We start from the raw sequence: 27,442 nt of genomic DNA, 5'->3' as shown, positions 1-27,442 counted from the left end.
GCAGGGAAACAATACCGTTCAGTGGACCTCCTGCAGTAATATCTTGTGCCACCGTGTTCTAGCTTTGAACTTTGTCATCTGTAGGACCATTTAGTCTTTCTCACAACCCTTCCAAACTCATATGATGTGCAAAAGGAAATGGTCCTCTGGGATATTAAGGGATAAGGGATATTATGACCTTTGAACTATGCAGTAAGTACCCAGGGACTCAAGTGAAAATGAGTTTCTAATAATTTTAGCCCTTATTCTTGCAGTGCTTATACCCTTTGTGTATGGGTTAGTTAAAACAAAAAAATCAAAATGTCTTCCAGGACTTGCCTTCCTAGGATACAACAGCTTTCAGTGCGAAGTGGATACTGTACTTCTGCATTAACTAGTTTAGGTTCTGGCTATGAGAAGCTGCAGATAATAACCAAGTCAATGGTGTGAATTCAGAGCTGCTCCTGCGGTGTGTGGATAGAATGTCAGTGGGGATCGGTTTGCCTGACTGCATTACAGGAACCCCCCACTGCGTTCTTTAGTCGGCAGTAGCACCACCACTTACAGATGCTAATATTCAAGTTGAATATTCCCTTCTTTCAAGTGGAGTGTTAAAACATGATTGATGGAGAAAATCTGAAAAAAATGCTGGAAATTAATCCCATGAAAGAATCAATTATCACAGCAGTGGTGCAGCTATTTGCTCATATTAATCACTACTAAGGTAAAAAACATGAAAGACAAAAGAGGTATAGAGGAACATGTGGAATACATTGTTTTAAAAGTCTAGGATCAGGCCTGTTTCTGTACTGATTCGTTACTATAATACAGGTAGGGTAAGAACGATCCTGTAATACATTTTTGGTCTGTAGCACAGTGATGTAGGCTGTGCTTCGATATAAATCATTTCATAACAGAAAAGCAGTGAGCCAGAAGATGATGTTTACTTTACTAGTGTTGCAAAACATTATGTATTCCTAACCTCTGAGAGCTACTGGCTGGGAGAGGATGCTCTAACTTTGACTTGGAAGGCAGCCCCTGTCAGGAGTTCAGAATGCAGCCTCGGAATGTTTACAGGAATCTAAGTGGGCCTCTGGAATGTAGGAAGGTACTGTAAAGGTGAAAATAACAGGTGGGTTGCTACGGTAACTCCAGATCCTACAACTATCACTTATTTACTTAGAATGCTGTACTGTGGAGGAATGCAGTGTGGTTTGTGTTTTGATTATGATCATTTGGAAATTACCTGTCAATGCCACCTTGAACTTCAGATCAGAAAACAAAAATACATCTAATGAGTACCCTTAATAATCAATATTGTCTATGGGTATTTAGGTTTTTTATTTAATCAAAATTTGCTCAGATTCAAATGAAATATTGTTCTATATGTTATGTGGATAATTTTAATATATTAAGGGCACAGGTGAAAGTGTAACTAAATATGTTTATTTTGTAAGTCAAATTCAAAGGCATTTTTTACTTAGTTGTCTTCACTTTAATAGCTTTTTTCTCAAACTGGCCTCAGGTGTTGCTGATTTCATTTAAACTCTTAGCTTTCCCATTCCCAGCTTATGAAGGTGGTGTTTGTGAAGAATATACAGTATATGAATGCCTCATACAAGTGAAATTACAGCTAGAGAATGATTTTATAGGCAAGACTCCACATTTACGCAGCAGACAGATGGTTCTATGTAAGAAAAACAGCATCAGCCCTGTATCTAGGTCTCGCAGTGCTTACCACATTGTCTCAGCGAACGTTGTGCAAGTGCCTATGAATTTTGACACAAATGTGAGTTTTGTTTTTTGATACTTGTTCATTATAATTCTTGTAACATACCACAGAAAGGGAATTCAAATGACCTGTTTAATTGGAACATTGACATTAGATAAAATATATGCATAATTCCATGTTAGCAATTATTTCCTCTCTTTCTTACTTAGGAGTAAGTACTCAATTGTTCCATACCAGATAACCTTCATTAATTCTATTCTGTCACTATGCTTCACTGTTAATCATTTCCATTGGGGTCACACTGTACAGTAATGAAGACAACCTTTTTTCCCCTCTCTTTTTTCTCTGTGGGTGAAGTCTTAAGATCCTACATTCCAGACCTACTCAGAGTTTGTCTCCTTTCTTTTGTCATGGACGGGTAATCATTTGCAAGTTTCCCTACCCTCACCCCACCTCACAGTCTCTAATCTGAAGACACCAAATAGAAACTACTCCTGAGAAGGAGGTAAAAAAAAAAATCCTGAAATCTGAGTCTCCAAGGGGTGTGTGTGTGTGAGTGTGTGTGTGTGCTCATTCACCCATTGTGTTTACAGAGGGAGTTTGAAGTTTCTTGTCAGTGGAGGCAAAGTCATTGCTGAAGTGAATAACCGGAACCTTTTGAAGCGAAAGGTTATGAAACTGCAAGTTGCCTTGTCGCCGAAAAGCTTACGAAAATTAAAGAAAGAACAAAAAACAAGGAAAGAGATTAAAAGAAGGGAGGCACGGAGCACTGAGCTGTCTGTTTTTTTGTTCTGTAACAGTGAAGTAATCTGGGGGAGAGCAGAGTGCCCTTTGAAGTTAACCTGCAGCCAGAAGAGTGGGAGGGAAGAGCTGGTGCTTCTCACAGGAAACAGACAGGTATGAGAGGTCAGAGTCCTGGCGCAAAATCTCAGTTTACCATCAATGTTCAAATGTGTTCGGCACCGGCAGGCTTTCCCCCACCAGTTTAAACCGAGCATGTGTTAGGGATAATCAAGAGAACTGTGAAGGGCTTTCTGGTGTTTAAAACAGCATATTTAATGACCAGTCCACTATGGTTTGATTAAGATCAATGTATCGATTTCCTAACAGCGTAGACTCGCATTTCTGCGAGAAGTGCACTTAGATTGCACTTGTAATTTCTAGGCGAATTGTACGGATTCGGTTCCTGGTAGACCTGTACTTAACACACACTCTGCGGAGGTAGGCTTCTGAGTCCCTCGTGTACCAACAGGTTGTGTTTAACACATGCATGTTTTTCTATGTTTCCAATACTGAGGAATGCACTCAGATTACAGTATCAACTCAATTTGTCTGTTTTGGTTGACGGGAGGGTCATACCTTATGAACTCCAGCATCCTGAAACTGTAAATATCAATAGATCAGTTGTGTTTAAAGTATCTTATACATTATTCAAGAAAAATATTCAGTAATCAGCTAATAGCAGCTGATGTAATATTTACCTGTAAGTAGAGATGTGGTAAACTATTTTTCTTTGAAGTGTTTTAGCTATAGATATGTTCGAACATTTTGTAGATTTAGTGTAAAATTAGTTAAAATTCAGATTTTTTTGTTTTAAACTACTTCTATTTCTGAATTCCTCAGTGGGCATGGGTTTTGTTGTTGTAACAGCTGAAGTCCCAAAACCGAACCACATCAAATACTACTATACTTAAATGAGAAACTAAGAATTAGATCATCTTGGGTATTTTTTTGTATTTTGTAATCCTACATCACAGTGACCTTGAGGTTCTTTGTTCGATTTGAGTTTTAATTGAATGTCTCTGGTGATGATAAAAAAAGAGCAATCAGAAATAATCTAATAATTAGAAGGAAAGTGTGTCAAAGGCAAATGCAGTACCAACATTTACAATCTGAGCAGATATGAAATGCTGCTTTGTACATTAGGCCTGAGAATTTTTTTATGGCAGTGTAATGAGCCATTAATTGATCGCATTAAGATATTCCTAAAAACCTTGCTTTCATGGATATTATTGATTCCGTTTTTCCAATAGAAAGTTGCAAGGTCCACTGCGGCATTTCCATTTCTTAAGTCAAACCGTTCATCATGCCTAAGGGAATAAGATGTTTATAAAGAAGTATATTTATGATGCAAACGCATTGGTTTTCTATAATGCAGGTAGGGTCCTGAGCAACATCTTTGAATCTGAGTCTGCCAGTACAATTTTATAAGGTCGCTACAGTCCACCAATCAAATAGAATGTAACCTTTTTTTGTGAAGGATAGAAACAGCAGAACTAAAGAACTAAAAGATACTTGTGGTCATATATAAGGTCACTAAGACCTTTGGCATGAAAGGCAGGATAAGATGGAACCTTTAAAAATGTACAAACCTAAATTGTCTTCCTTAATCCATTTTAAACTAGGACAGTGTTGTTTTCTGATCTGTTTCCAATGGGATTGGGTTTTCTATGTATTGTGCTACGTGTGACAGCCTGTTTTTGTTTTTCTGTTTGTACTGAAAGCCTGCTTGAATTACTGAGTGCAGCCTTTAGGTTCATTAATTAGGCTTTGTTTGCTTGCTTTTTTTAATTAGATTTTGATGGCTGTAGCTAAACCAATTCCTGTAAAACATGAATATACTATATAGGAAAAAAAGGTCCTAATGACAAATTAATATTGTTTGAGAAAGAAGGTTTTGTTTAAAAAATGTGTTGGCAATGATATTGCAGCCATAAAAGAGAGGCAGTATCTGTGGCAATTATGCTGGATCCTCTCAGCTGCTGGAAATAAATATGCAGGATACATTGGAAAGTATTGATCTAAGTAGCTCATATACTGTAGCTTTATTTCTACAAAGAGTGTGAGTATCTCAGGTTAAGGAGATACAGAGGGTGTCAGATTTTAAGATTTAAATTTAAACTTGTCAGACCTGGCTTTAAAGGACACATCAAATTCATTTTGTCATGGGGAAGGTCATGGGGCAGAAAATAATGGCCTATTAAGAAAGTCATTCAATATAAATAATTAAAGTAAAGCCTTCTGTATTACCAGCCTATTTCTGTGGGAATACATATTATTTTGGAGCGGGGGGGAGGGGGGCACAAGTTTTCTCTTCTTCTTCTTCTCCTTTATTGACAGCATTAAATCATAATTACGCCATTAGTTTGCAGCACCCTTCCCTAAAAAAAGTATGATTAGGGAGGAAATAATTACAACTGCACAAACTGACTGAGATAACTGTCTTCTCGCTCAGATGTTGTTCCTCTGTTGCTAATATGTCCTGTCTATAAATAACCATAAATAGTTTAACAGACATGACAAATGTCAATGGATAATGAGCAAGTGGAAAGTTTCCAGGAGCAAAGACAAGTGCCGTTAATGGCTTTTTTTTAACCACATTTAATCTAAGTGTAGGTGAAGGGTAGTAAGGCTCACTGCACTTTCATAGTTGGTAGGCGATACAGACCTTTTGGCTGAGAGACGGCTCCAAGGGCCATCCTCTTTAAAGCTTTTACATTGTCTCTGATATCTACACCTACATAACAGAGAAAAACAGATTAAATTATTACCTGAGGGGAAAGAGCAGCTCCAAGAATGTCCCATTTTGCTAAATACCTTAACTGCTGTTTCCTATTTATCCAGGAAACTGGGGGCCTTGACCAGAAGTGACAGGGGTAAGAGAAATTGTGAATTCTGTGAATTCAGATTACTTTTCAGTGATTCATGGTCATCAAGATTCCACAGGAAGATTTAAATCGTATGGCACATTGCTGATAAGTGCTGATGAAGTTGCCTATACAAAAAAAAGCAATTTCCGTTGGCAGATGAGAACAGGTATCTGTGAAACTGGTAATGGGTAAACTCAGGGCTCTGGTTTGTAATAAAGGATGTGTGAGGGGCACAATCTGTGAAGACAGTGGTTATTATTAATTATTTAATTCTGCCTAACACTGCACAGCCAAAATGGAGCTAACAAAAGGCTAAATAACAAAGCACTTTGCATTAATTACAAAAAAATAAAGTCCATAACAGTACAAATCCCATTTCAAAATACATCGTGATTCATGACCAATTTACAATACAATAGATAGGGTAGTGCTTTCTTAGTCACCAAAGAAAATCAAACGAAACATGATAGAGTCCTGGTTTAATTCCAGGGTAAAGTATGAATTCTAAGTAGTGTATGTAAATAAGGAGCATTTGTGAATAGGGGTTTGATATCTGTCTGATAAAGGTTTGTCTCTGAAAGCAGACAGCGTCTTATGGCATAAAACAAACTGATACCATGACATGCAGGAAACAGAGTGATGCTGGTCACAAGTTAAAGGGGGAGAAACAATGTCCATGGTGTATAAGAAGCCTGTTACATCTGAAAAAAATCATTACCTCACCCAAAGAAGACTCCGCAGCCAAAATCTTGTGTTTTCTTCCCCTTTCTTTGACCTCTACTTGTTTATCTCATGGTGATGTCCCTTCACTGCCTGTCTGAACAGTGTTCAGTCTCCCTTTGTGCCAGGGTAGAGCACAAATTAGAAGAGTTACAAACGATAGAATTGCTCTGTCCATCTCTCCTTTGTCGGGTAGTGTAAATAATACAAGCATCATGTTCATCTGTCTCGAAGGATCCCAGGGAATTTTCATCAACATCAAGTCACAGCTGTTTGTTAACGACCCTAGAAATCCTTTGTGTATAGAAGTGCTTCAAGAACCCTTTATGTTTTTAGTCGTTCACTTTATTTCCTTTTCTGTCTTGGATGATGCTGCAGTAAACCAATGGCCTAAGATTTTAAATGTTCTATTTCTCTCTCCTTAATCAATGTAATTTGTGGTTATGGGGTTCTTCAGTGGGCTCGTTATTATAGCTAAAGCATATTCTTATTTCCACCCTTTAATTTGATGCCCCGGCCTGTATTTTGGCTGCCACTGAGAATTACAAAGGCAGATTTCGATTCCAATAATGCTGTTCACCAATACAGGTCATATTCTAGCATTCCTTCTTTAACCATGGTTCAATATCATTTGATAATTTCACAGAGTTGAACAACGCTGCATATGAAAAACACTCTGGTATCTTTTCCCTCAGGTTCTCTGCGGTCTAATGAGGAGCTGCAGTCTGTGAGGTCTGCAGGTTGTCAGCTTCAACGCAAAAGGAAATCAACTCGATTAACTGTGCTCTAAAGGCTTAGAAACAACATCAGTCAAGATACAAGATTTCTTTTTGGAATAACAAAAATGCATACTGCTCCAAACTGATAGATAAGGAGCAGCATACTCCAAGACCTCTTTTTAAGATTATTTGTTTTCTTAGCAAATACCCTTATCCTGAGAATATGACTTTTTTTGTCCTTGTACAGCACTACTAAGGAGCAAGGGAGGAGTATGAGCAAACTCTGACAATGGAGGAAGAGAGCAGGGGTGCAGGACGTCTGTCAGAAGGGGAAGATTGGAGAGGGCAGGAAGGGCAAGACAAGAGACTGAAGACGAGAGCAGAGTTATTGAGGCAGCAGTAGGCAAAGACTAGGGCAGTGGTCTCAAACACAGGGCTGGGTCTGGCCCCCCAAGTTCATTTTTCTGACCCATTTGGCAGTTGCATCCAGTGCCATTGGCCAGGGTTCAGTTCATATCTTGTTTGAGCCTGCATAGCCCTGAATGAGTTGATGGAGATGGGCCAAGAGAGAGTAACAGTGCTCCAGACAGGGCAGCTTCAGGGCTTAGACTAGCAGTTGTGTGAAGTATTTGAGACAAAAGGAGCAGATTCTGTAACTGTTGCAAACTGTTGCTCAAGAAATGACAGGAATGTGCCAGAGAAGAAAAGGAGAAAATAGTGGAATGGAAGAAGAAGAGCTTTTGTGAGATTTGAGTTTACAAAAATGATATTACGATTAGGTGGAGATAGATGAGCTATATAGTAAAATGCAGATTAGGGCAGCAACACAGAGCAGAGGGTTCTCATAACTGGTTTGGGGTACAAATCCAAAGGAAACTCTGCTGTTGTAATGTTGTGAAATATACTTCACTTGAATTGTTCTAGTAAAATTAACCACCACAAATAAATGGGTGCAAATGTCATTTGTTTTGGATTAAACTGTCATCCAAATAAATTTGAGGTAGGTAAGTTAGATGCGAGAAGAGGTCTGAGTTTCAGAGGGGAAGAAAGAGGAAGTTTTGAGCCTTAGCAGCAGAAAGTGATCCCAAAAAATGTGGGGAAAGATGAGAGGATCCAGGAAGTGGGTGTAGAGAGGTGTGCCTGTGAAAGAAGCTTGATTCCAGATTCAGATCGCATATCCTGCTAGGGCACTGCATCTATGAAAAAAAAAACAGCAGGCACTTTCATATATATGCAGTACTTCACATCAGTATATCAGATATGGCTGGCCAAAATAGAGCAATATAAAGTTTATATTTGTTTCCGTAATATACAAAGTTCACAGATTGTCATCCTTATTCTTCAATACATATCTGGTTGTGCCTGAGGCATGAGTGATGAACAGTTATTAACTCTGCAGATGGTATTTCACATACAACTAATGTTGTCCTTTAGGTTTTCTTTGTTTTGTTTTTTCGGGGTTCATGGATATTATATTGTGTGACTTCAGGGCCTTCACTGTAAATTGTTCTGGCAAATAGTAATGAAAAAGGACTGAATAAACCAGAGCACTGTGGAGGGATGGACTGCTCCTCATATAAACACATAAGTGGTGTGATGTGAGAAAAGAATGAGGGAGAGGCATTTATGTACTCCAGCGTTTGTTTTCTTGTACTGGCCATGCTGAATTATCACTGGGATTGTACACACACATAAATCTGCTTAGATGTTTGAAAACAGCACAGGATGATCGTTTGTGCCTTCAGCTGCTCGCATATGAGCAATTACTGTATGTACAAGAATAATTTCTGGTGAGGGCAGTGGAAAGATGGATCCCATCTCTAGAGTGCATGATGGGACTGATGACACAACGCAGGAAGTCAGTCCTTCTTAGGACTACAAAGGAAGGGACAGTTTCCCTTTCATGTTTCATGTCTCGTGGAGGTGGAGGGAAACATGAAAACTTGGAGAAAATCAAGGCAAACACGGGACAACTCTGCCCATCCAGGTGCCTGAGAACAGCATTGAACCCAGGACCCTGATCTACAATATGTGGCAGCACCAGCCACACTGCTTTGCTGCCCCAGCAATGAAACACTTTAGTACAACTTTGTTGCTGAAAACACATAGCAACTAATCTGGCTGGTATGCAGAGGAATGAGGGAGTTCATTTGTTGGCATTCCATAGTAGGATTTCCATCAAAACTCTTGGCGGGGTAGTAATGTGTTTACCTGTAATGAAACATATAGCTTCACACCCAGGGGATTGTGCCAGAGCTGTGAAGTCATATATCTAGTTGAAAAGAACAGGATGGTGTTTCTGGCCATTGTAAAGTAATAAAGTAGAAACCTGTCTAATCTTAAAAAAACTACTTTCATATTACTAAAACCCTGGTTTGGCTGAGGGACAAGTGATGAGGCACCAGGGGGTTAAGCTGCTTTGAGAGTAAGCTAGTTGACTGTGATGACTTTAATGGAGTAGCATTTATATCAGGAGAACTTGGACATGATGGTTTCAGCGGGAATCCTGAAGAGTTTGCACTTTCTTGTTCTGTGAGATAATCAAAGTGAGTGGGAAGCGACTTCTGCCAGGGGGACTCTCATGCAATCTCATGTAACTACTTTCCCTAGAATGGGTGGCTCCTGAGAAATTGCTTCTATACCCAAGTTCCTCACTGTTGTGGTTGTGGTTTATAACATTGCATGCAACAAATTGATTTTCTCTTTTTCTCTCTGGGATACATTCGTGTAGACAAGAAGAAACACTGGCCTGTCTCGAAAGGTAATGCCTCTGTTACAGTTAATATTACAACTCTCATAAACCGCAAACTACCTCGCCCGCAAGATTGCGGGGTAAGTCAATAATTTTGTTGCTTTCCGTCCCAAATTACAGTTAATAAACAGAACAGGGTGAAAATGCAGTTTCCAAGATACCATAGGTAACAGCAGAAAATTGTTTCATTGTTTTGCTGCGTGTTCTGCTTTATTTAAAGTTCAGAATTGATACTTTATGCTCTTTCAGCTTTTCAGATCATGTACTGTATGTGCTTTTGGTTTTCACATATTTGTGAGATATCATCAATTATACTCTTTCTCAATAAGAGGCTGCTTTTGCTAGATCCCGTTCTTGAAATGCACAGTAATGGGAAAAATGTTGTCATTGAGCGAACCCAAAACCAAAAGTGTTGGCTAAGTAATTTAAACTTGATCAGGGACCTTTTTGTGCTCAGGATTTTAAAAACAAGAAAGGAGTTACTCAGTGTATTGTCCCATACATCACATTTACACTCACTTGACTTCACTCTTAATCAAACATGTTTTTGTGTTCATTGAGGGTTTATGTTGACTTGGGAAAGTCCTTGTTTTCTGAAACAAGGTCACTGAGCCACAGTATGTATAGGGAGAAAGTTAGGAATGCAGTGTTAGCTAGTCTTCATGTCAGCATTCATAATGACGCTCACATGAAGACCAGTTCCCATCTAGTTTCAAAATGTGGAAAACTTAGAAATGTAGAAAAACTTTATCTTCCACGGGCCAATCTTTTCTGAAAAAATCCTGTTTGGGAGTATTTACATGTGGTGCATTTAATTCTTCAGCACCTCCAGCTCTGTACAGTTAGATGTATCTTTATTTTTAGCTAAAATTTCTAAAAACATTCTGCTCTTTCACCAAAAATTGACCACAAAGGCATATGCATTATTCCAGTACAAAAGTAATGTTTTGAGCCAGATTGGACCAGAAATGACAGTACACAAAATAAAAATGGAGATGCTAGACCAGTGTACAATGTGATATCCACTCTGTCCTTCTTAGTTTTCTGTCAGCAGTACCATCTGCCTGTGACTGGCAAAGAGGCCCCAATTTTAATCTGTTAACCCACTTGCCAGTCGTGTCGAGAATTGCAATCCTCTCATTATTTCTTTTTACCCAGTAGTGACCTTGTTAAAACAGAATTAGAGAAGACCTTGTACCTAGCTGCTGTTCACAGAGGGGAGAAAGCATACACTTGTGATTCATGGTCAGGGCTGATAAGGAGATATGTGATTTTGAACACCTCTGATTTAGGGAAAAGTCCTATAATCACTTCACACCACAGGTAGATAAGGATAGAAGGGAAACTGTCATTTTTTACTTTATATGTGGTCACAGTGAAGCAGCGCTAAAGAGCCCATTTTGGACACAATTTCTAGCAAATTAATCTCTTAGTTTTAATCTTTATCATGATAATTACAAAGTAGAAATATTGTCTTGTATGACTTCATATGGTTATAGAAGGTAAAGTTTTAAATCTTTATTAGACTAAACAGCAATGGATTTACTTTTTAAGCAAAATAAATCCAGTCTTCTGGTTTCCTTTTGTTTTTTTCTTCTACAAGTTTATATTAAGTGAAGGAGGACAGTAACATGTAATGATGTCATTTGTGATTATGTTAAGGATTTGCCTGAGGAAGGTATCATATGAAACAATGGAAACATATACCTAAAAATTGTTTCATGTTAGAAAATAGCTTTTCTCCATTTAAATGTGTACAGAAAGTTTTGGGGTTGAAGGATTTGGAAGATGGACAGATTTATAGTGGAGTACACTCTAGTGGAAGTAGATTAACCCAGTTTTTGTAGTTGAAGGACACAAAAATTCTGTAAAAAAAAAGATAAAGGAGAGAGAGCTTTTAGTGATTTGAAGATTAGTGCAGTGGTTCATTTAGGATAAGGCTTGGAACTGGACCTTGTTGCTGTTAACTTCCAGGTGACTTAAAAATCAAAGCTAAGCAATGCAGTTCTCCTTTAAAGAATAAAAAAATGTTAATTAGTTTATCTGTACTGTAGAAATACAACATTTTGAAGCAATGCCACAATTATATGTGTAGTTTTGAGTTTAAACATGCTACTATATGTTTCATAAACATGCTACTAAATTTAATTTAACTTAAATCCTTAATTATACTGCTAACATATCTGTGGTAACTCTCCATTTGGTCTGAAGATTCAGTTCCTTCCATTTTCTTCTGAACTTGATCGCACATTGAAGCTTTTAAAGTAGATTAATTTGTAAGGTTGCTATTTTATCAAGACTTTTAGAATTCCCCTAATGATTCAGTCCTGTTTGGTTAATTCACTTATCTAACTACCTCTTCCTATGTCATCAATACTGGTACGCAGCATGCATGTATAGAAAAGTTAGCAACCAAAATGGCTTTTGTTAATGTGGCAAGTGCCTGTAGTTGTGTTTAGCCTACTGTCAGTTCAAACAGAGAACTGACATCTAGCATTTTTCTGTCCCGCAGAGCTCAGTAGAGAGGTTGTCTGTCTTTTATCACATTAATCTATCATCTTGAGTCGGCATGGAATCATCAAACTGACTTGTGTACTTTTTTTTCCCAAATACAATACTTTTTCTTCAATAAAATAATTTCAGTTTTGTGACACAACTGACAATTTTACATAATAGTATATTACAGATGCATTGATTTGTTCTTTTATCACATGAACATCACATATTCATAACTGACAGATCTCGCCAGTGCTGTAATCCAACATCTTCAAACATAGTTTTATTCCTTACAGTCTTATATTGATCAAATTTTCGTAATGCAACATTAAATTCAGAAAATACAAAAAAAATATGCTGTCATAAGACAGTTCTATTAAAAACACAACCACTATGATCACATTGAGTTTTCTAAGAGCACTTCTTGCGAAATGCATTCAATGTTCCTTCATCGGCATTCAAATAAACTACAAATCTTTTAAAATAAAATCTGAGACAACAAAAAGCCTCTCATTATCAACTGTTCCTGTCCATACAGTCTCCAGCTGTGCACAGGCGAGGGGGAGAGTGGGGGATTAAAGATTTTTAAGGCTTCTGATGAGGGAAGAGTTCATTATCTCAGCCCAGCTTATCAGAGTCTCTACTAATAGAGAAAGTGTAAGGCTGATTATTTTTAATCAGCAGAATCTTCTTTTCTGATTAACGTATTTGCAACAAGGTAAGATCTTTGAAATAACCCAGCACCCCCCTCCCCCCTTTGTGTATCAGACTATTCCAGATAGATTCCTCAAACATTGATTACATTTCACTTTACTTCATTTCCTTTCATGAAACCCAAGCTGGGCCCATGCCGATATTTTGAAAGAGAAGGCTTCTCAGCTTATCTTTCTTTTCTTTCTTTCCTTGAAGAAAGTCTGTTCCTTGGAGGTAATTGACTTACCCACTTTTAAGACTAAAGAGCTGTCATGCTTAATGTTACGTGGTGACTGCTGTTTTTTTTATCTCTTCTTGCAGTGCTGCTTTGTGTGCCTGGCCTTATTTCTTATCTCCTGGGATCGATACCATATTTATTTGAGCAGGGGAAATGAGCTCACATCTAAGTTACAGCGACCCAGGAGAAGGAGAAAATAATGTCCTCTGAATATTTGACCATTTACGTATGGCTCCATATGTCTCAAGTCTCCACCTTTCATTTGGCTTTTTTGTTTGTTTTTCTGTTTATTATGTGGAGGAGTGGGTGTCATCGTTACCTACAGTAAGAGCACAGTTTTTAATCGGAAGAACACAAGAGGATGTAAGGGGATGTTCCATCGTGCTGACTTGGTTGCTTGTAGTTAATCAATCAGAATATCCTGTGATTTGGCACATATTAGACATCCAGCCTTCCATAACCCACTTATTCCTGTTCAGGTTCAAGGCAGCCCCAGAAGAATGGGACACAAGATGGGGCCATGAAAAGCAATAGAGAGGGAGTCTTTATTATTCTTAAGGGGCAATTTGTTTTACAGCAGCAAACAATAAAAAGAAAACTCACAAACAAACGATGCACATGTACATACACAAAAGGATAATTTGTTAAGCAAGGTTATAGCCACAGGTATAAATAAGAACTTAATCCTATTAGTTTTTAAGTTGGGAAATCTCTGTGTTCCGAGGGGAGTATTTGGAATTAATTAAACAAGTTTGACAATACTTCCAAGCCACCAATTCAAGATAAAAGTTAAAGCAGATTCAATAAAAGACTGATAGAACATGATCAACAATGACGTTTAGATGTATTTTACTTTCTTAGACCTATGTGAGTTAGTACATCAATTTGAAAGTGTAGACCTATGTTTAAACAGTTGATTTTTCAGATAGTATTGACAGCATTTAACCTGATAATAATAGAGACTTTTTGCACTGAAGTTTCTACAATGGGTAATATGATGAACAGTTGTCACACTACATCAATATAAAACTTACTGTATAGTAACACGTAAAATACTATAATTGGGAGTGAAATATTACTGCATTTTAAACCTTTTTGAAAAGTAAAATTGAGACAGATCTTAAAGCAGACTAGAAAATTGGAAAATATGAAATACTTTTCATTTGCTGATTTGTAATTATGCTACCTAGATAATTACAGAATAGTGTTTATTCTTGCACAAATTGTTACAAAAGACAGAGTGAAGGTTTACCACAATGCCAGACTTTCAAAAGTAATATAATTATACAGTATTTGAGTGGAGGCTTGGGTTTTAAAAATTAGAGTACACAGAGTCGTTGAATATTAAGTTGAACATACAGACAGTGTGAAAACTGCAGTAACAAGCACAGTCAAGGCCCTTAACCAATTAGTGTTCCCCCACCTCCCATGGGGGTGATTAATACAGAGCCATGTGTTGATAATATCCCTATAGATTGCAAGAAAAATCCATCCCCAGCAATATAGAATTGTTTGTTAAATAAAATACCGCTTACAATCCTCATGTTTGTATTCATAATTGTAAACTACTTTGCTGGAGATAAACGTTTGGACATTCCAGGCTCTGCAGTGGTAGCAAGATGATTGGTGGACTACTGAGTGGCTTAATAAAATTGTGAAAGCATGGCTGTGGATTACAATTTTTAATCATAGCACTGTTAGAGCGTTAGTAGTAAAACATAAATCCAGTAGAAGACAGAATTGTATGACGCCTTGTGCTTCATTAAAATAGCCAACTTGAGCCAGGTATTCCAATATCAGTTTATACCCACCTCCCACAGACACAAGAAGCAGAAAGAAAATATTTCAGCTATAAAAGCTGTTAAGGCTTTTATTTGTCTTTTGGAAGGAGCCATTTTTAGGATACTGCCTGGCTTTGCAATAATCCAGTATTTTTATAGAACCTTGGTATATTAGAATGCTCAGATTTATTACTCCTTATGGAGAAATGATGTATTGCTGGTTTCAGATTGAGCATGTATTTTTCTGTCCCCCTGATAAATTCTTTAACCGTTTTTATCAGCCCCCTAAAGAGTGTGGAGGCAAAACCTCCACTTGCATGAGCTTTAAACATTGTGGACGTATAAATAATGGCAGTGAAAATGTCCTCTCATTGGCAAGAGATTAAAATGTTTTGACAGAGCCGATCCTGTAGTGTCTCATGCAGCCGTATAGGATCTCACATTAAAAGTCAAGACTTGCTGAGGTAGCAGAGACATAGCTTTTTTTCCCCCATATTAACTGTTTTTCAGAGGTGGATGAAGACTACCCAGGTGCCAGTTGTAGCGTTAACATGGGTGCAATTGAAGGAAATTAGCCAATGTGAATATAACCTTAACTCATTGTTTCCGTAATGTACTTTGGATTTATCCCTATGTGTAAAGTGCTTTGTAATGTTAAGAAGCTTCTGTCTGAGTGAATGACCCCCAGCTCTCTGAGATAAGGCTATTTTACTGCATAACACCTTCAATAATAAATCACCCAGGACAGTGTACTGCTGGCCAAATGTTTGAGTGAAAGTTTGCCAGAGCAGAGATGGTTTCTGTACCTTGTTCATCTCAAATGATGATAAAAGTTGTGTTTTTTTTCAGTTATTCTCTCTCCTTGGCAACTGGCGTGACGCAGAGAATGCAAATTCTGATACCCACCTGGAGAAGACAGCTGAAAGGGTCTCCTTTCTCAGATCAGTCTAAATGAAAAACGGGTCAAACTAAGCACAGCCAGGCAAGGGTACCAGTGACAATGCGTTACATGTGTCAAAGTGGAAATTAAAGACCAAAGGAGCTCCAACCGTAACAGCAAACACAGATTTGGAAAGTGTGTTATAATTCTTTATTATATTTATTACCTCATGAAGCAAATGAGCTAGTTCCTTGCTAATTATGTGAAAGTGTTTTTGTAACAGGTCACCTTCTGTCAGGATTCGAAAAACCACCTCAGAATGTGATAGAACGTGACAATCGCAGAACCATTTGGTGAAGCAGGAGATTAACCTTCTGTTCGGTGCATTGTGATTGACTTCAGACCTGCTAATGTGAGAAGGCAGGGTTTTAAAAAGAGGCATGAGGGATGATTTTGGAACCTCTGAGAAGCTATTAGAAGATTTTTTTGTTCTTTGGAAACTTATACTCAGGACTGATGTTAAGATGCTTCAGAGTGAGAAGAAAGGATTGCCGTGGGTCACATATAATGATCTTAGGTGGCAAATTAAGTGGTAGCCTTTGGCAATAGCGTTTAGATCTATATATGTTTTGATATTTTTTCCAAAGATAGAGTGTAGTTATGGTTCTTTGTCCACAGCCTGTTTCAGGTCTCATTCTATTACTTTGCTCTGTTAGTGTAGACTTCACATTGCCGTCTCTTAAAACAAAACTATTGAAAAGTATTTTCAAAGGTCAAAAGCTGCATCCTTTCCATGCATGTATTGTGAAGTCCTGAAAGGTGCAGAAACAAAATATGACTTACATGTACTTATAGATGAATTGTTGTAATAATTACAGTTTTCCTGTTTTTATTAATTGATAAGCTCTAATTTGCTAATTGTCTACTTTTAAATTGCTTATGCTGCACAGCCCTTGTTATAAATACTTGATTTTAGTTTCTAGCTGAAGGTACAGTGTATGAATGCAAGTTTTTAATTAGATGTAGGTATGCAATTTCTGTTTCGGAGCACAACAGCTCATGGGTCCAGAGCTTATCTGAGTTTCCATGACATTAAGGGATCAGAGATCACTCAACTCTCCCTTTGGAACACCAGTTAATCACAGAGCCCATCCCCAGACATTCCTGCTCTCCATTCATACAGATGGGTGGACTGTAGGAATTATGGTGAAGTACGTCACTCAAGGTACAAGGTACAACAGCAGTGTGTGCAGCAGGGACTTTTAATCCAAAACCCTCCAGTAATGAGTCCAGAGACTTACTTAATATGCTCCTCTGCTAATATTTATTTTTAAGTTCTTTCTAGTCTTGATGGTGGTCTTCTATGAGAGATTGAATCTCAAAAACCACTACATACTTTGGCAAATTTCCTGTAAATATTTATAAACCTAATATGTACAGTAGCAATAATGGGTGAAATTTTATTTTAAAACAAACTGGAGAGTTGGAAGCCTACATATTTTGGTATCCTAGATAAAATTACATACAAAAATCAGTGTAAAAAAATACGCAAGGCTTTTAATATTTGTTAGTCTCTTTGTGATGGGAATAATTTAGTGAATCATTTTTTAAAGTAGTAAAGTTGTGTTACTGATCACACTTTCATAAACATCCACCACTATAGACAGTATTGTGTCACTGGTTGGTCACACAGTTTAAATGGATCAAATCAAGTATCCAGAGTGTTTCAGTTTTAAATGTGACTAAGGCTCAAAATACTGCAATAATTCATTCACATTACTTTGCTTTATTGTCACAGCTTCATTACATATAAATGATTTTAGGCTACCAGTTTAATATCATTCTCAAACTTAACAACAGTGAACGGAAAAGAAGTGTAATTATGAAACCAAACTGCTTTCACAGCACTTAAAATGATATGTTGAATTTCGGTAAATATTAGAAATGTTCTGAATTATAATGGGATGCTTTTAAGACTTTCTTTCTTAGATAATTTCCCTATTCTTTTGCAGTTCATAAAAAAAGTCACAATGCATGCTAACACATCATGCTGCTGCTGATGGACCAAGTAATTCTTAAGGGATAAACAAATCAGTCTTGCATCATATATGTTGCAAATAAGGGACTTCAGGGGTTATTGGGTAAGTTAATATTCAGCAAATGAACTGCACATCTGAGAGGCTGTGCTAACTAAGAAAAGAATCTTGAGTGAAAACTGTTGCTCAGGTAAACTATAAAAGTATCCTGTGGTGAGATTTAAGGCTACATTGCAGAATTACAGAACAAGAGTAAAGGGAAATAATCAAGTTCAGCGGAAGGACCTCAGAGCTTGAGGGCTTTTTCATTAAAATCTTGGCTGCTTAACCTTTCTTCTGGCTCTGCTAGTTCTGTATTCTTTGTCACTGTCAGCCCATCTCCTCGATACCTTACTCACAATGATCTTAGTCCAAGATACTGTATAGTCTCCTCCATCATCCTCTGGGGAGTTTGAAGTTATTGTTCATCTCTTTCGTCAGTCCACATGTGTAATTTTCTCTTGGTTGTAATCGTATAAGTCTAGAGGAGAACAGAGTAAATATACCCGATCGGTGTAGAAATCATTTTACTACTCTCAAAACATAATGTCTTGGTGCTGAAGGTCAGTTTGTGACAATTACTTGACTTTTGCAAAGTGTAAAGGTGCAGAAATCATTTCACATATGTCAATGCAGTCACTTGATCCACTGTTGACTTGCAGCATGTACCTGGGTAATACACACTACCCATTCTGTGCGAGCAGCCCTCCTGCGAAGGAGACCAGGTGGAGTAGTCAGAACTACTTTACCTCTTAAGTTATGGCGGCAGTCTAGGGGCTGCTGATTTATTCGAATTCAAATTGGAATTTAGCTGGGGTTAGCAGCCCTACTCGTAAGGTAAAAACATGGAAAAACACCACAGGATGTTTAATGACCAAGAGTATTTGGAACTGACACATTGATGTGAAAAGTTTGGTCCACCAGGAACAGTGACGATGACACCAGCTGGTCAGGAATTTCCCTTCCTGCTCTGACCAGGCCCATCCTTGCTTAGTTTCAACAGTAAATTAACCTGCTGTTCTTAAGGCTTGATGTAAATCCAATTGCTTCTCCTTTTCACATTTGTGACCCTGAAATATATTTAATACCTTGACATTAGTTCATGGTGAATGAAGGTCTTCTTTAAACCTTTTTGTGTTTAATTTTTTCATATCCAAAAGTCCAGCTTAAAAAAAATATGAGTTTTAACAAGCAAAGAAGTGATTTTTATGTATGTTCAAGGACTCAGGAAACCAAAAATGAACTCATACTAAGCCAGCACGCTTTTGGTTTTTCAACCACACCGGAGCTTTTGAAATTTGTTTATCTGTAAACGCAGCATGTGGGAAAAAAAATGAACCAAGATAATACGAATTTTTCTGAGTTTTCATAGTATAGTAAGGAAAAATGAGAGAGACTGCTGTTGCTTATCGGTCTTTTGTTCCATTTATGGTTATTCAAGGTATATCCGCATGGTGAATTTTATATCTGCCAGTGGAATACGATTCCCTTTGTTTAGCTGCAGGACTGTAGTATTATTAAGCTGCAGTTTGTATTAAAATGGCATTTCAAAATGAAAAGGACATTTTACCACAAATCACAGTTGACAAAACTTAAGTTCTTTTTGGAATACCAGTTTAGAGCAAAGAACATTCAGTGCAAACCTGCATCAAGTACTTGATGTGCACAGTAAGAAAATTGTTGCAAATAATGAATGGGGGAATATGTCCCTGCAGTGCAGATTTTGAAATATTTGACAATGCATTTTAGGTAAAGAATATTAAACACCCAACTGTAATCATACACAAATTCATAGCTTGTCAGAAAAGAAATTGATAGGATCTGTGGAGCTGCCCTCTAATGTGTTCATAATTGCCAAGGGCTAGCCGGGCACATTTGTAAATTAGCAAATGTACTGAAACCTATTTATCACAGGTGCAATCATTGAATAGAATTGACTTGTAGTCACAATAGTTTGGGCTAGAGGTGAATAGCTCTATACACTACTGACACTCAGATAACGAAAGTGGCTCGATATACAATTATTTCTTTTGTTCTGACTAAAGGTGAAAAAAAATACAATGAAGTAATGGAAATACAGATGACGGTGTTTAGCAGGATTCCCATCAAGACATCTCTGGAGGTGAACACCTGACGCTTATGCAGTAATATAACTTGATGTTCAGTCGGCCTCACAATTTGCATTTGCTATGCACTGTTTTTGGCAGCTTCCAAGTTTGTTTTCCGAGTTTTGTGTATGAATTTCAACAGTAGGTGACCTTCCTATATACCAGGGTTTCTTGCTGATAAGTCTCTTAGATTATAACCTTTGTACGCTAGAAGAATGAAGGAAAAGAAAGCATTTCTGCAGGTGGGTATGCCTCAAAGGGTATCGGCTGCCTCGGGAACTCTGCACATACAGTATCTTCTTGCCTTCAATAAAGCAACTCTTTACTTATTTCAGCAATGTTGTGTTACAGTCCACTGCGGCAGGCTGGATGTTGTGTTTTGTATTGAATGTGGTATTGGCCAATGTGGCTTTGCGCAGCTGAACTCATGTGCCTTTGCTAATCCAAAGGTTTCAGTCTCCCAAGGGAGGTAAAGCTGCACTCCTCTCCAGGCTGTGTGCTGCGATAGCGCATCGGCACCAGTCCTGTTCACCCTTCACAGCAGTCCCAGGTCTTACAGCCGACTGCCATGCCTTATTTCTTTTCAGCTGGTTTTGAGACCAGACCTCCAGAGATAAAGGGGGTAATGCATTTATTAGCTCCACCACCTTCGACTTACAGGAGATGTTGAGTGGAATTGAGGCTGGGCACTGGAGGCTGTATCACTGCTGTTCCTCAGCAAGTGACATAAGCTCTCAAAGATCTATAATAACCACTTACATTCCAGTGATGGAGTAAGATGGCAGTAAGCCCACTTAATCCCCATGCAGGTTTGGAACCTGTGATCGGTAGTGTAGCTGTTGCAGGCAGATCTTTGCTTGTGTAGATGGGTTTGGGGGTTAATCTTTATTCCCTGGGGTAGGGCCTTGTTAATTTTTTTGCCATCTGTGGCTATGGATAAGTGGCTCTCAGCTTGCTTTTGTACTCTCAAATCTGACTGCACTGGGACACTTTTGCTTTGATTCTGCAGTGCAGTGCAGCTGCTTCAGTATCAATGTGCTGAGTGGTGTCTATCTAAATATTAGCAGCTTCAAGTTCCTGGGTACCTTCATCGCTAATGGTCCCAGCATGTAACTGGAGCTACAAAGGAGGCACAACAGTGCCTTTACTTCCTCAGACAGTTCAAAATATTTGGTCTATCTTTAACTGTCCTTACCACATTTTACAGGGGCACTATTGAGAGTGTGCTCACGTGTGGTATTACAGTGTGGTTTGGCAGCAGCTCGTTGTCTGACTGGAAGGTGTTACGGGGCGCGATCAGGTCAGCCCAGTCCATCATTGGAGTACAGCTCCCCTCTGTTTTTTTCAACTCGCTATCTTAGGAAGGCTGGAAGGATCGCTGAGGGTACCAGTCATCCTGGTTTCTCACCCCCCCCCCCCACCTTCCCTCTGGTAAGCGTTATAGGAGCATAAAGGCACAAACGTCCAGTTTCGGATACAGTTTCTTCCCACAAGCTGTTAGATTACTGAACTCTACCCCTACCAGTGGCTCACACTGATGTTGTTGTTGTTGTTGTTGTTGCTGCTGCTGCTGCTGTTCTGTGTTTGTTTTTGATGTTTCCTTAACGTCTTTGTGTTGGAGCATACATGCAAATAAGCATTTCATTGCACTTGTGCATCTGACAATAAACTGATCTGATATTATGTTGAAATATAATTTCCACTTTGGGAAAGAACAACAGCGAACATGACCCTGCATTCTCTAAACACTTATCAGCATTGATACTCCTTGAGTTCAGTCGAGTAGAAAAATTATCACGGTTTATCATCTTAAATTAACAAATGCTTTTTAAAACTGTTGCCTCACTAATTCTGTTCAGTTTCAAGCTGCCTGATAACAGTAAGGGTTAAAAAAGTGATAAGAAAGCTGTTGGGCTGCCAATGGCAGCCTTAGAGCAATCATAGTTACAGCAATATGTGCCAGAAAGGCAAGTCACAGCAAATCACCTGGTAACATGTAAGTAGCTGGGGAAAATTCTAAACCAGAATACAAAATCACTCATTTTTATACCATCTTTTAGCTTGTGGGCCTCAACATTCCCTAAATATCAGGGCAGGCTGCCTCATGAGGGCATCATTTATATTGTGCACTTCAATTTATGGAGTCTGGGTTAAATGCTAATCTCTCTCAGGGCTGAAGAGAAATCGTTTAACTGTTCTACAAAGGGGGAATGCCAATGATAGTGCGACATGAACCGCATCACCAACAAGACTTTAATCAGGAACAAGAGGAGGAGGTGTGTGTGTGAATGGGGAAGGGGGTTTTAAGAGGATGGAGGAAATGTGATGAGTGATAGCCTATACATGTGTTCTGTAACAATAAGACATCTATTCCTCACACACCCTTTTCTGTGGATGGGGACTCAAAATCGTTATGACTAGATCCTTGTGAAGCAGAACAGTGGAGGTGCAGCTGTCTTTCGACGTGAGAAAGCTATCTGGGTGGCTTGTAGGTGTTGGAAAGCAAGGCGTGGGGGCAGGTGGATTGGTGGGGGAATCCAGGGGGAGTATACAGTATGCAGACTTAAGTCTTTTTCCCTTTCCCCTTTACTTTATCCCAAATAAAAGAAATGTTAAGTGTTTATGACACAGAGACCCTGGTACTGGAGAAAGCTGTCTTTCTGCAAGTGGAGAAATGAGTTGAAAGCAGGGAAGGCAGGCAGACCGCTACATGATGGTAAATGACATATCCTAATTGCCTGCTCTCTGCTCGCCTCGTCGCTGTAAATCAGATGTGACTTGTTAGAGCAAAGAGGGAGCAGGACTTTGCAATCCCCTATTAGGTGCGATGGAGAGAGCAGGGAGATCCGAAGAGTAAACACAATCACGACACGTTTTTCTGCCAATTTACCACCGGCCTGCTGGAATTGACTTCTTTAATTGTTTGAGAAAGCAAGAGAAATGAGACGAGACAGAAAGTTATTGGGACGGCGTTGGAGGGGACCGGCACGGCTTCTTTGTATTCACTCGGAGGTCTGGTGCTTTCGTCGCGGGCTGTGCCTCCCCTTCTCCAGGCGCTGTGGCATAAAATAGGGTTTAGTGCCAGAGCATTAAATACAGAGTGTTACCTTTTAATTCACACTTCATTCTCAGAGCTGGCCAGCGTGCCATCAGCTTCTTTAAACTGTCCCCGTTATCTTGAATGGCATTTTCAAACCAACAAGCAAACAAGCAGACCTCGGGGAAACAATGAATTTCTTGATTCATTTCTGACTAGCGTGTTCTCTGCTCCTGAGAATAGTTGCCACAATGTTTTTGCATCACTAGGCTCCATAAGAAGCTGGCTGTGACGAAAATAATGTGTTCTGTCGTAAGAACATTTTCCAGACTTTTAATCAAGCAGCTGTAAATTGTCATTTTGTTTATAAGATGATCATGAGTGGATTTCTTATCTACTTTTGTTAGTGAAGTCTTATTTTCCATCTACATTAACATGAAGAAACAAATCTTGTTCCAGAACTGTGACAGCATTTTAAATGGATGAATTTAATTACCAGCTTCTACTGAACCACAAAAGTGATTCAAATGTGAAACTATTCCATTTTACTGATATTTACATTTGTGTGAAATTAAACAGAATCTGGTAGACTTGGTATGTGAAACTATTCATTAGCAAATACTGGAAAATAGCAGAATCATATTGTATCTACAAGTTATTTGATGAATGGTGACTGTATACATAGCCTGTGTTGAAGGAGCTGTGGTTGCCCAAGGTACAGCAGTGGTAACTAAAACATAATTTAATTTCCTTTTCTAGCAAGTGTGTTGTATAGTTGCAGGGACATGAACAAATGGGGATATCTTTATATATCAAATGGGCTCAAGTCACAGAACCATATGGATGAACTTTCCCATGTTTCCAGGGAAAGTGCTGCTCTTTTTAATGGATAAAATGAATTTCTGTGTCATCCTTTCTTCCAGACAGTGGTACTGTACTGGATAATAGATGCGTTGTCTTCTGCAGTTGGGTGGATTTATTGTAAAAAGAAAATGATTTCCAATACAACAATTGCAATTTAATGCTATTTTGTACTGTATTCCAATTTTAAGGATTTAGGAGCACCTGTGGAAGATATTAATTAGGCAGTTCTGACTATAGTAATTGGTAATGGCTCTATAGCATTTAGTTCTTCTACGGTTTTTAAGGCTGTCTGTCATGATGAATTCCTTTCATTCTACTCCGATTTATGTGTAGCAGAAAGCAGTGACCCCATTTTAATATTTACAGCAAGTAATATTATTTTCATTTAGCCCTGCATCCTGTAGAATTTATCTAATTAAACCCAGGTGGGATTAATTAATTACAAAAAAACTATAAATAAATATATCTGCTTCCTTATATATATATACTGATATAAAAAACCTTGCTGCAAGTAAAAAGTAAAATGGAGTGATCTATTTAAACTTACAAGTGTAATCAAATCTGCAAAAGGTAAGCCTTCTCCAGTGTAATGGTGTGTCTTGTCAAATTTTTTGGTTGCAGGAAATTAAAGAAAGGTCCAGTGTAAGACTCTAAGCCAGTTCTGCTTTCTTTTTTCACAGATGATAGGATGCTGCAGCTAGCCGGCGTGGGACTGAACCCCACCTGAACTTTACCGACCTTTGAACCCGTGTCTTCCCACAATGCCCTGCCCTTGCCGTGGGAAGCTGAAGCTTTTGGTTGCATCTGTGGCGTTTGTGCTCCTGCTGACATGGCTCTACCTCTTGGTGGGCAATTTGGAAAGTGAGTTTAATTCACAGCCTCTTCTTAAAACTCCTGGGAATTAATTATTGCTAGTTTTAAAGGGGAACTGCAGTCCCAGTTTCTTAGACCAGTTATTAAATCTCTGTAAGAAAATAAATTCATTGATGTTATAGTAAGATTTTATAAAGAAAAAAATTGTGAACTTTGTGAAAGTACTGCATAGTCGTTATTTTGTTGCAAACCACTGGTCTCCCCATGGGCGAGAGTAAGAGTTCACACCTGTTGTGATGTGATACAGCCCTTCCTACTCACTAGTCAATGTAATAACTGATGTAATGTGATGTATGAGCAAATAAATACAGGCTGTAGGTTGTACAGCAGACATTTCACCGCAGAAAGTTTCCAACATGGTCAGCATGCAGAGAAGTTCCATTATAAATTCCAAGTTAAGTTCCTTTTATCGCCAAAACATGCTTTGAAGTCAAGAGCAATATTTTTATTGGATTAAAAGAGATGCACAGCATTCACAAGCGTAATTTAATTTGGCTGCTTCATGTCGCCGGAAGTTTTGTTACCTTGTTCTGAATTGCTCCAGAAAAGCGCTATATAAGTGTAAGCAATTATTATTATTATCATTATTAATATTGTACAGCACATACCTGGAAATTGTCTATTTTGTTGTGTAAATTGAAGGTTTTACTTCAATTTAAAAGTAACTTCAAAGTTACTGTGTACATTTTATTTTTATTGTGGTTTGAAATGCACTCATTAATGCCGACCCCGAAATATAAAAATAACGTTGCAGTTCCCCTTGAGATTACGATGGTTTCCGTGCACTCAGTAAGGAGAAAAAGAGAATGCATACCCAAGGTTAATGAGGTTCTGTGCAATGGAAGTTTATTAGAAATAATTAAAAAATCAGGATGTGCCCTCTCGACTCCATTATGATTTATTAGAATCTGTCAACATTTAGTGCAAGAATGCCTCCATCAGGACATTTTTTTGCTCAGAAACATTGACAAAGATGAATAAATCATAATACAGTTAAAAATGTGTCCTGCTTCAATTGTTCCATGTGCTCTGTAAAGCCATTTTCATAGGGTGAAGCCATTCCTATAGTTGTTCATTATTAAAAGGTATGTCTACTAGTGTGTACATATTGCTGTTCTTAAAATGGGTGTACAGTATCCCTTGAAGGCTGATGTGTGACCATCCTGTAAAAACAGAAGATAGTGTTATTATTTAGATTTCACAATTGTGTCTAAAAAATAGGTTTACTTGAAGAGCTCTTTCTGAATGAATAATTATACAATGAAATAATTAATTTGTCAACATTTTTTAACTTGAATTAATTTTCAGATTTTTTTTCTTGGTGCCCTTTTGGAATTCCTAATTGTGGTCATTGTAACATTAGATAGACAGTTGACATTCGATATTAGCATGTAATCTTGTTTCAAGGTTAGCATTTGTAAACAGTATTTCCTACAGATCACATTGTAACTTTCTTGAAAAAAGCATCTCTTTCTGACAATCTGTACAACAAGGTCTTTTCTATGTCATAACTCATTTGTGGAGGACTGCCCTTTAATTTGTTTCATTGTCAAATAGAACAGAAATAATCGGCTTGCCTTTAAAAGTATCCAGCTAGGTTTTATAACAGTAGAGCTCCCAATAAAGCAGTAGGAGTGAAGAAATTACAGCAGGAAATTTTACTTGACCTTCACGTAATGGAACACCAGACCTCCCTTGTCCAGCCCTATAGAGCTGGAAGATTTTTGCCTAAAAGCCAACTAATCCCAAATGACAACACAACATACTGAGAACCTGCCGAGCATTTCTGAATAACTCTAAGCAACTGCAAAAAATGGGCCACATAAATAATAGTGTTGTTCGGCTACAGCTGTTCTTGCTTAATAGCGAAATCAAAGTTTTTTCCTTGACTGATCAACCACGAGTTATTGCAGAGGTAATTCAAAAAAGAGTCCTAGTTTGCTTATTTGGAATTTAACTCGCCGCCCTCCCTGACACATAGGGTTCTTAAATGAGCAGAGGTTAGATTTAATGAACTGAAAGGTTATTTGCAGATTTCCAGAGGCATATTGCCTTGTAATGATAAAAAATCATTAATGCATAAAGCATTAAATGAAGAAATATGAGCTGGGTAAAGGAGGAATCATATAAAGACAGATTTGTAATAAATATGTTGATTAATTTGTTTCAAAATTATTTAGGACAAGAAGTATATACTGAATATGAAAGTACTGTATTACCCAGAACTAAGAGTGGTAATGAACAACTTAAAAAGATGTGTTCAGCCATTTTTTATAACATTTTAAATTGTTAAAAATGTGTTGTAATGGATAGATACTAATAAAGCCAAAAAAATGGCAATAAGAAATTTTAGCCACATGGCTCAGTAGGTTGGGAAGGGAAAATTTTGAATTTTGGGAAGGGACATCTGCTAATGATAATTAAAAAATTTGAAAAAAACCTATTAATACAATTTTGCGATCAGTCAAATACAGGACACAGTAAAAGTGCTCTCCTATTTCAGCAAACTGTTGTAGACTACCACTAGAGATGCAGTCGGGTCAGGAGCACTGAAAGGGTATCATCTTTCCCCAGATTATGTGAAAGTGATTTAACTCGATGATTTAAAAATGAAATATTGAGGGCTCTCCATTGCACAGGCTATCTCTCAACGATCAAAAACAATATCATATAGCAGAATGGGATTGGATAATGTGTCACACTTCACTTAAAAGATTCTAATAATGTTATACGGGAAGCAGCAGATTCTGCAATCGGTCCTCGTGGCTGGATGGTGCAAAAGAAAAATGGATTCGGAATGAGAGCGGGAGGGGTGAAGAGTGACACTGAGGGTTCTTGTCAGAGG

General features: G+C 38.1%; 1 protein-coding gene across 1 annotated transcript in view; it reads left to right on the top strand.

Annotated features, from left to right (window-relative positions):
- Positions 1-2,364: 2,364 nt before the first annotated feature.
- large2 (LARGE xylosyl- and glucuronyltransferase 2) overlaps positions 2,365-27,442 on the top strand; it is a 44,820-nt gene continuing 19,742 nt past the window's right edge. The window contains exons 1-2 of the mRNA XM_088934597.1: positions 2,365-2,608; positions 24,405-24,585. Of these exons, the coding sequence (XP_088790723.1) occupies positions 24,486-24,585 (100 nt within the window). The 5' untranslated portion in view covers positions 2,365-2,608; positions 24,405-24,485. The remainder of the gene's footprint in view (positions 2,609-24,404; positions 24,586-27,442) is intronic.

The sequence above is a fragment of the Atractosteus spatula genome, chromosome 16 (assembly GCF_055471065.1).
Source record: "Atractosteus spatula isolate fAtrSpa1 chromosome 16, fAtrSpa1.hap1, whole genome shotgun sequence".
Taxonomy (NCBI): Eukaryota; Metazoa; Chordata; class Actinopteri; order Semionotiformes; family Lepisosteidae; genus Atractosteus; species Atractosteus spatula.
This window is presented reverse-complemented; position numbering and strand designations above follow the sequence as displayed.